The sequence below is a fragment of the Entelurus aequoreus genome, linkage group LG22 (assembly GCF_033978785.1).
Source record: "Entelurus aequoreus isolate RoL-2023_Sb linkage group LG22, RoL_Eaeq_v1.1, whole genome shotgun sequence".
In the NCBI taxonomy this organism is placed as follows: Eukaryota; Metazoa; Chordata; class Actinopteri; order Syngnathiformes; family Syngnathidae; genus Entelurus; species Entelurus aequoreus.
Window position 1 is genome coordinate 36,472,143 of NC_084752.1, and position 9,836 is coordinate 36,481,978.

Below are 9,836 nucleotides of genomic sequence, written 5' to 3' on the forward strand. Positions count from 1 at the left end.
TCTTGATTTATCCCCAGACGCAGATGAGGAATAATCTCCCTTTTATTTATTATTATTATTTTAATTTAATTTAATTTTAATTTTTTTCTCCCTTTCTCTCCTTACAGCCTGTTTGTCTGTCTCTGGCCTCGTATGTGTGTGTGTATGTGAGGATGTCTGTCTTTGTCGTCTTACTTGTTATATGATTGTGCCATACGTCCCTTGTTGGTGTGACCTGAGTGGGGTGGGAGGGTGGGTGGGGATTTGGGTTTTAAGGGAAAGGGTGTGAAAAATTTTCTGACTTTAAAATTGTACTGTTTCGACTTGCACTTTTTTCTGTATTTGAAAATGCCAATAAAAAAAGTTGGATTAAAAGAGCTGTTCAAAAGACCGTGTTTGTTTAGGAAGGTCTCATCTCCATGGGGGCGTGTTGCCAAGTGTGCCATGTGTCTAATGGAGTGTTTGATTTCCAGGATTAAGGGGTGTGTCTAATGGAGTGTTTGATTTCCAGGATTAAGGAGTGTGTCTAATGGAGTGTTTGATTTCCAGGATTAAGGAGTGTGTCTAATGGAGTGTTTGATTTCCAGGATTAAGGAGTGTGTCTAATGGAGTGTTTGATTTCCAGGATTAAGGGGTGTGTCTAATGGAGTGTTTTATTTCCAGGATTAAGGGGTGTGTCTAATGGAGTGGTTTTTTTTCCAGGATTAAGGGGTGTGTCTAATGGGAGTGTTTGATTTCCAGGATTAAGGGGTGTGTCTAATGGAGTGTTTTATTTCCAGGATTAAGGAGTGTGTCTAATGGAGTGTTTTTTTCCCAGGATTAAGGGGTGTGTCTAATAGAGTGTTTTTTTCCCCAGGATTAAGGAGTGTGTGTAATGGAGTGTTTGATTTCCAGGATTAAGGGGTGTGTCTAATGGAGTGTTTGATTTCCAGGATTAAGGGGTGTGTCTAATGGAGTGTTTTATTCCCAGGATTAAGGGGTGTGTCTAATGGAGTGTTTTTTCCCCCCAGGATTAAGGGGTGTGTCTAATGGAGTGTTTGATTTCCAGGATTAAGGAGTGTGTCTAATGGAGTGTTTGATTTCCAGGATTAAGGGGTGTGTCTAATGGAGTGTTTTATTTCCAGGATTAAGGAGTGTGTCTAATGGAGTGTTTGATTTCCAGGATTAAGGGGTGTGTCTAATGGAGTGTTTTATTTCCAGGATTAAGGGGTGTGTCTAATGGAGTGGTTTTTTTTCCAGGATTAAGGGGTGTGTCTAATGGGAGTGTTTGATTTCCAGGATTAAGGGGTGTGTCTAATGGAGTGTTTTATTTCCAGGATTAAGGGGTGTGTCTAATGGAGTGTTTGATTTCCAGTCTAATGGAGTGTTTTATTTCCAGGATTAAGGGGTGTGTCTAATGGAGTGTTTGATTTCCAGGATTAAGGGGTGTGTCTAATGGAGTGTTTGATTTCCAGGATTAAGGGGTGTGTCTAATGGAATGTTTTATTTCCAGGATAAAGGAGTGTGTCTAATGGAGTGTTTTATTTCCAGGATTAAGGGGTGTGTCTAATGGAGTGTTTGATTTCCAGGATTAAGGGGTGTGTCTAATGGAGTGTTTGATTTCCAGGATTAAGGGGTGTGTCTAATGGAGTGTTTGATTTCCAGGATTAAGGGGTGTGTCTAATAGAGTGTTTGATTTCCAGGATTAAGGGGTGTGTCTAATGGAGTGTTTGATTTCCAGGATTAAGGGGTGTGTCTAATGGAGTGTTTGATTTCCAGGATTAAGGGGTGTGTGTAATGGAGTGTTTGATTTCCAGTCTAATGGAGTGTTTTATTTCCAGGATTAAGGGGTGTGTCTAATGGAGTGTTTTATTTCCAGGATTAAGGGGTGTGTCTAATGGAATGTTTTATTTCCAGGATTAAGGGGTGTGTCTAATGGAATGTTTTTTTCCAGGATTAAGGGGTGTGTCTAATGGAGTGTTTTTTTTCTCCAGGATTAAGGGGCGTGTCTAATGGAGTGTTTTATTTCCAGGATTAAGGGGTGTGTCTAATGGAATGTTTTTTTTCCAGGATTAAGGGGTGTGTCTAATGGGAGTGTTTGATTTCCAGGATTAAGGGGTGTGTCTAATGGAATGTTTTATTTCCAGGATAAAGGAGTGTGTCTAATGGAGTGTTTTATTTCCAGGATTAAGGCCACTGTCGCCATCTCACACATTCAACAGACAACACTGACATCACCGTTACGCTGGGGTTTCAAAATAAAAGCGTGAAGTCAAGTGTTGCCTCTGGAGTCTTCATGTTTAAGGCAAGAAGGTCCACGAGAAGACGACTCCGAGTGCTCCCCAGAAAAGAGGGAGTTCAGGCGTAGAAGATGAGTTCGGGGATCTGTCCGCCCTGCACGCCGGTGCCGTTGGTGCTGTCGGAGGAGCACTGGAACTGGAAGGTGACCTTGCCGCACTGCACCTCGGTCATACCCTCCTGGCCGAAATAGCTGAGCTCGTTGCCGTCCAGGACCACGCTGGCCGTGTAGAAGGTGTCGGGCTCCATCTGGACCGGGTACTCGAACCAGACGGGAAAGGTGCTGCTGGAGCCGTCCGAGAAGTACTTGATGACGCGCTGCGCCATGGCCACGCCCTGCCGCTTCAGCTCCATCTTGGCGCTGTACTCGGCCGAGCCGGAGCTGGAGCCGTAAAGGCCGAAGCCGGCGATGAAGACGCGCTTGTCCACGGCGAACTGGATGCTGTCGCAGCGTCCGCGGTAGCGCCACTGGTTGCTCCGGTAGGCGCAGGACTGGAAGCGGTGGCAGCGCTGCGGCGCCAGACCCTGGCGAGGCTTGGTGCAGAACAGCAGCTCGGGCTTGTTGGCGGCCGTGTACCACAGGAAGATGTCGTTGGTCTCGTTGAGCGTCAGCACGCCCGACTGCGCCGCCCCGTTGGCGAAGTCCTCCAGTGCCATGGTGGGCACGCGGATCAGGTAGATGGCCTTGCCCAGGACCAGGCGCTTGTTCTGGATGCTGGGCTGCAGCTCCCGCCGCTGACACTCCGCCTCGGCCCAGCCCAGCGCCGCCTCGAACACCACCATCTCCTTGGCGTTGAGGGTCTCGCGCCGCAGGATGCGCTCCAGCGTCACCGCGTCGATGTCGCAGAAGCCCTCGGAGCGCAGCGCCAGCTCGGCCTGCGCGTCGATCACCTCCCAGCAGCGCTGCGTCAGCTCGGGCTCCTCGAACAGGCAGCTCTGCGACAGCAGCACGCAGGCGTTCTTGGCACTCAGGCTGGTCTCCAGGAAGTTGACGCAGGCGCGGGCCAGGTGGGGCACGATGTACTTCTTGGCGGCGTACAGCGTGGCCAGCACCGTGTCGGCGCACAGCTCGATCTCGTCGCAGTAGATGTACCTGGCGAGGAGACGCAGAGGTTAGTCTGGCCAGCGACGCGACGCTGCGGGCTCCACCCACTTCAACATGGCCAGGAACGACGGCGGCTCCACGTCGGGGATGCGGATCTCGTCCTGGTCCTCGGCCAGCTCGCCATAGAACATGGCGTGGAACACGGAGCTGCCCACCGCCAGGACGTACTGCGGGAGCAAGATGGCCGACACGGTCACGTGAGCGCACAGCGGTCGGATACCTAAACCGGGTCTTACCTTGTGGCCCGGAACCCGCTGAGTCCCGCCCGGAGGTCCGACCACGAAGTAGACGTCAGCCATCATCTCGTTGTTGAACATGACCGAGTTCCTGCACAGACACCGCAGTCAGAACCCGGTTCTCTGGGACGGGACCGGCGGGACGCAACCCACCTCTCCCGGATGGTGGAGTACAGGCCCTGCCAGTTGCAGCAGGTGGAGGTGTTGTTGTTGGTCAGGTTCTGCTGCTGGTACTGCTGGACGCAGGCGGACGGAACCAGCTTCTTCGTGGGAAACAGCTCCGCGGCCATTCTCTTCCAGTCAGACTGTGGACCGGGTCATGGCAGCCTCAGCCTGGGAGACCGCAAACATTAAACATGGACAACCGGAACCAGAACCAGTCAGACCGTGGACTCGGTCATGGCAGCCTCAGCCTGGGAGAACGCAAACATTAAACATGGACAACCAAAACCAGAACCAGTCAGACTGTGGACCGGGTCACAGCAGCCTCAGCCTGGGAAACTGCAAACATTAAGACTGTGGACAACCAGAACCAGAACCAGTCAGACTGTGGACCGGGTCACGGCAGCCTCAGCCTGGGGGACCGTAAACATTAAACATGGAAAACCAGAACCAGAACCAGCCAGACTGTGCACCGGGTCCCGGCAGCCTCAGCCTGGGAGGCCGCAAACATTAAACATGGACAACCGGAACTAGAACCAGTCAGAATGTGGGAGACCGCAAACATTAAACATGGACAACCAGAACCAGAACCAGTCAGACTGTGGACCGGGTCATGGCAGCCTTAGCCTGGGAGACCGCAAACATTAAACATGGAAAACCAGAACCAGAACCAACCAGACTGTGCACCGGGTCACGGCAGCCTCAGCCTGGGAGGCCGCAAACATTAAACATGGACAACCGGAACCAGAACCAGTCCGAATGTGGGAGACCGCAAACATTAAACATGGACAACCAGAACCAGAACCAGTCAGACTGTGGACCGGGTCATGGCAGCCTCAGCCTGGGGGACCGTAAACATTAAACATGGAAAACCAGAACCAGAACCAGCCAGACTGTGCACCGGGTCACGGCAGCCTCAGCCTGGGAGGCCGCAAACATTAAACATGGACCACCGGAACCAGAACCAGTCAGAATGTGGGAGACCGCAAACATTAAACATGGACAACCAGAACCAGAACCAGTCAGACTGTGGACCGGATCATGGCAGCCTCAGCCTGGGAGACCGCAAACATTAAACATGGACAACCGGAACCAGAACCAGTCAGACCGTGGACTGGGTCATGGCAGCCTCAGCCTGGGAGAACGCAAACATTAAACATGGACAACCAAAACCAGAACCAGTCAGACTGTGGACCGGGTCACAGCAGCCTCAGCCTGGGAAACTGCAAACATTAAGACAGTGGACAACCAGAACCAGAACCAGTCAGACTGTGGACCGGGTCACGGCAGCCTCAGCCTGGGGGACCGTAAACATTAAACATGGAAAACCAGAACCAGAACCCGGCAGCCTCTGCCTGGGAGGCGGCAAACATTAAACACGGACAACCGGAACTAGAACCAGTCAGAATGTGGGAGACCGCAAACATTAAACATGGAAAACCAGAACCAGAACCAGTCAGACTGTGGACCGGGTCATGGCAGCCTTAGCCTGGGAGACCGCAAACATTAAACATGGACAACCGGAAACAAAACCAGAACCAGTCAGACTGTGGGAGACCGCAAACATTAAACATGGACAACCGGAAACAGAACCAACACCAGTCAGACTGTGGGAGACCGCAAACATTAAACATGGACAACCGGAACCAGAACCAGGCAGACTGTGGTTATGGCAGCCTTAGCCTGGGAGACCGCAAACATTAAACATGGACAACCGGAAACAGAACCAGAACCAGTCTAACTGTGGGAGACCACAAACATTAAAAATGAATAACCGGAACCAGAACCAGTCAGACTGTGGACCGGGTCACGGCAGCCTCAAACATTGAATACAGAACCAAAGTAAATTCACTCGGTGCTGCTAAACTAAAATTAGCATCAATTACTTGCTCCCAAACGTAGATTAAAAAAAAAAGGTCCAAAAATAGAAATGTTTGAGTGGGACAAGAAAAGTTGACAAAAAGCGGACATGTTTGAATTCTTCCTGTTAGCTTCATGCTAGCTAGGCTAAGCTAGCTGTCGGTCGGGCTGCTGATTTACTGAGTCAGCAGCAGCCCCCCGCGTTCACTTACGTCAAAGTCGCAGATGTGTTTTGGCGATCATCTTCTGGTCCAAACTAGCAGATTTATAAGTGAGGAAAGCAGAAAGCGCCCAACTGCTTTGTTTACAGCAGCGAAGTGCCTGACGTCTTGTACGAAGAAGTAACCGGCAGCGACTCTCAGCACCGAGCGCACCATCGCCCCCTGGCGGACACCTTGCCTCGTGCTCTATGACGTCACGCAGGCATTGGGAGCGTGTGATCACCTTCTTCTTCTTTCTTCTTTTGATTTTTATGGCGGTTGGCAAGCAACCTTGTGATGTGCATTACCGCCACCTACTGTAATGGAGTGTGGATCGAGGTGGATTCCTACAGGAACACATTTACGCACTACTAGGCATTGTATCACATCAACAGAGTACAAAACGGGTTATTTTCTGATCAATTAAAACGCATCAGCAATCAAAACATATACCGTCAATTTCTCTGCTTGGCTTATAGAACTTCCGGTCTAGGGCTATATAAATAAACATTGATTGATTGATTGATTGAATAAAGTTTGATTGAATGTACACACTTCTCCAAGATGTAGTAACTGCCCTGACCACATGATGGCGACACATACACTTGTGACAATGTTCATTAAAGGACCAGCATGACACATTTTAACAACAAGAGTTTACAACTTTTAGTTGGAAAAGAACATCTACTGTCAACAACTTGTGATCTGATTGGCTATCGCAACTGTCTATCAACTGTATGTGCCCGTTCACTTACAGTGCACACACGTTGTTGATTCTGAAGGCAGATTTGGTACAGCATGGCAACATAAGCTAGCTGAATTCTGATTGGATACAAAAGTAAAAATAAAAAGAACAAGACTGGAAGGAGCATAATATGACAAGAAGACAATATGAATACTTTCACATATTTAGGGAAAGTACATTCAAAAATAATTGTATCTTTAATTATGGTCATGATTTTTGGTTATGTTAGTCCAGCAGAGAAGGCCTTGTTGGCCCTGACGGCACGCCACTGAGATATACACACACACTTAATATATATATATATATATATATATATATATATATATATATATATATATATATATATATATATATATATATATATATATATATATATATATATATATATATATATATATATACACATATATATAACACACACACATAAACATACATATGTACATATAACGCATAAACATATACTGTATATATAGCTACTTTACGTGAAATGTGTGTTTGTGTGAATGTGTGTGTGTGTGTGTGTTTATGTGAATGTATGTGTGGGCGTGTGTCTGTTTGTGATTGTGTGTGTTTGTGTGAAGGTGTGTGTGTGTGTTTGTGACTGTGTGTGTGTTTGTGTCAATGTGTGTGTGTGTGTGTTTATGTGAATGTATGTGTGTGCGTGTCTGTTTGAGACTGTTTGTGTGTTTGTGTGGTAATGTGTGTGTGTGTGTGTGTGTGTGACTGTGTGTGTGCGTGACTATGTGTGTGTGTGTGTGTGTGTTTGTGTGTTTATGTGAATGTATATGTGTGCGTGTGTCTGTTTGTGACTGTGTGTGTTTGTGTGAACGTGTGTGTGTGTGTGTCTGTTTGTGACTGTGTGTGTTTATGTGAATGTATATGTGTGCATGTGTCTGTTTGTGACTGTGTGTGTGTTTGTGTGAATGTGTGTGTGACTGTGTGTGTTTGTATGAATGTGTGTGGGTGTGTGTCTGTTTGTGACTGTGTGTGTGTTTGTGTGGAAATGTGTGTGTGTGACTGTGTGTGTTTGTGTGGATATGTGTGTGTGTGACTGTGTGTGACCATGTGTGTGCGTGTGTGTGTGTGTGTGTGTTTATGTGAATGTATATGTGTGCATGTGTCTGTTTGTGACTGTGTGTGTTTGTGTGAATGTGTGTGTGTGCGTGTGTGTTTGTATGAATGTGTGTGGGTGTGTGTCTGTTTGTGACTGTGTGTGTGTTTGTGTGGATATGTGTGTGTGTGACTGTGTGTGTGTTTGTGTGGATATGTGTGTGTGTGACTGTGTGTGACCATGTGTGTGTGTGTGTGTATGTGTGTGTGTGTGTGTTTATGTGAATGTATATGTGCGCGTGTGTGTCTGTTTGTGACTGTGTGTGTTTGTGTGAATGTGTGTGTGTGCGTGTGTCTGTTTGTGACTGTGTGTGTGTTTGTGTGAATGTGTGTGTGTGTGTGTGTGTGTATGTGTGTGACGGTGTGTCTGTGATTGTGTGTACGTGTATGTGTGTGTGTGTGTTTCACCTGATTTGTAACTTGGAGCTGTGATGTCTCCTTGATTCAACTCTGTGTCATACTTCAGTTTGTGGTGCCTGGAACCACACACACACACACACACACCCACACACACACACACACACACACACACACACACACACACACACACACACACACACACACACACACACACACACACACACATGCACACACACACACACACACACACACACGGTGGGTCTGTGTTACGTGGTGTGCTAAAGGTCAAATGGTGAGTATGTTTGAGGTCAAAGGTCAGGAGCATGCTGCCATTTTCCCACAATGCTTCATTGCTCTTCTACCAATCAAACAAGGTGTGAGGGAATATTCCATTTGGCTTTGATCAATGATGGATTGCACATGGATCAATAATAGTATTGATCAGGAAGATGTCTCTGACCTTTCCTGCTGGACAACATTTTCATCATCTGTCTTCACCTTCTGCTGACCTCAGCCTAGCCTGGAGACACACATTACCCATCATGCAACACTCACTGTCTTTGCCCAACATGCAACACTCAGTCTTTACCCATAATGCAACACTTGCATATTGTTCATGATGCAAGTTTCCTCCGGACTAATTGTTTTGTTTTAGGTTAGGAGCCTCCCCACCACTAGTTGGCGTAGTGATTGTCACAGTCAAGCCCGTAAGATCCCACCAAAACATCCGCTCTTACTCGCTAGAATTAGCTCGTAGCTAGCGTTAGCTCACAGCTAGCACTAACTTGTAGCTAGAGATGGACCAAATGTAGTTTTTCCCAGCATGCTTGTGAAGAGGGTGAGTGTGAAGGAGAGTGCTGAGAATAAGAAGCGGATGATATTCATGGAATTAAAGAAGGAAATCATCAAAAAAGATCACAGAGCGTGTAGCTAGCTAACTTGGTGAAGCAGTTGGCACGTAGCACTGCACAATGAGTCAAAGTAATATCTCAATGGCGGGCATTTATCCAATCTACATATAAAGAAGCTGCTGATGGTGTGTTTGACAGAGAAGCAGCTGGAAGGAGATACAGTCGAAGTCCACTCTCCAAGGTAAACCCTAAATGATTATTACATGACTTCACACAACTACTGGGAGTAAGTCACCGTACTCCAAGAATCAAGTAAGTCTTTAATCCCCAGTCCAAGTCCAGACCCGAGTCACCGACTTGGTATTTTGGAGTTCTTCCAAGTCGCTGACACGGTGACGTCATTGCTCGAGCTAAAATATTGTGCCATTTTTCTACTGCTCCTGCAAATTCTGTCCTTGAAGATAGAATTAAGGTTTCATCGGTAAGAATATTTTTAGGATTTCTTTTCATTACATTTGTTTGCATTAACAACACAACTTTTGGCTTAAAAAAAAAAAAGTAAATTGCGTGAAAATCGGTTGAAAAATGACAAAGTTATAATTGATTGTCATTATACATGGATGTGACTGTTGCCCTGACTAAGATGGCCGCCACAGAGACAGGTCACGGCAGGCTGCTCTGGTGTCCCATCATCTTTTGCTTAGAAATATTGTTATTGTTATCACAGCTCCTTTTGTGTGTCTGACTTTGTGTTGTGATTGTGTCATTCTACATTCCATTGTATCGTTTTTTCATAGGGCCGGGGGATAAAACGATATCAATATATAGACACGTCATCGATATTAATAAAAAATGCATTTTATTAAACATTACATTTTTGGGAGGAAGAAAGAGGAAGTATGGAAGCAAGGTTGGTTGCATGAACAAAGTCACTCGCTATGTGGTAACCCA

The 9,836-nt window shown here is 46.9% G+C and overlaps 1 protein-coding gene across 2 annotated transcripts; it reads right to left on the bottom strand.

Annotated features, from left to right (window-relative positions):
• Nucleotides 1–1,964: 1,964 nt before the first annotated feature.
• Nucleotides 1,965–5,998, bottom strand: LOC133639610 (BTB/POZ domain-containing protein 3-like). 2 transcript variants are annotated; one of them, XM_062033070.1, is made up of 5 exons: nucleotides 5,832–5,998; nucleotides 3,751–3,930; nucleotides 3,598–3,688; nucleotides 3,410–3,528; nucleotides 1,968–3,349 (listed from the first exon to the last, which is right to left on the bottom strand). In XM_062033070.1, exons 2-5 carry the CDS (start codon nucleotides 3,885–3,887, stop codon nucleotides 2,317–2,319), a joined length of 1,380 nt encoding a protein of 459 aa, XP_061889054.1. In that variant the 5' UTR covers nucleotides 3,888–3,930; nucleotides 5,832–5,998; the 3' UTR covers nucleotides 1,968–2,316. The 2 variants fall into 2 exon arrangements, with proteins under 2 accessions (XP_061889055.1, XP_061889054.1); XM_062033071.1 differs by lacking the exon at nucleotides 5,832–5,998 and having other exon boundaries at nucleotides 1,965–3,349; nucleotides 3,751–3,903.
• Nucleotides 5,999–9,836: the final 3,838 nt, after the last annotated feature.

What these genes read in the sequence shown, in the direction of transcription:
- LOC133639610 (XM_062033071.1), bottom strand. Translation starts at nt 3,887, where the DNA reads ATGGCCGCGGAGCTGTTTCCCACGAAGAAGCTGGTTCCGTCCGCCTGC. An exon ending in TACTCCACCATCCGGGAGAG is followed by an intron (nt 3,689 to 3,750) that starts GTGGGTTGCGTC and finishes GTGTCTGTGCAG; the next exon opens with GAACTCGGTCATGTTCAACA. An exon ending in TCGTTCCTGGCCATGTTGAA is followed by an intron (nt 3,350 to 3,409) that starts GTGGGTGGAGCC and finishes TCTCCTCGCCAG; the next exon opens with GTACATCTACTGCGACGAGA.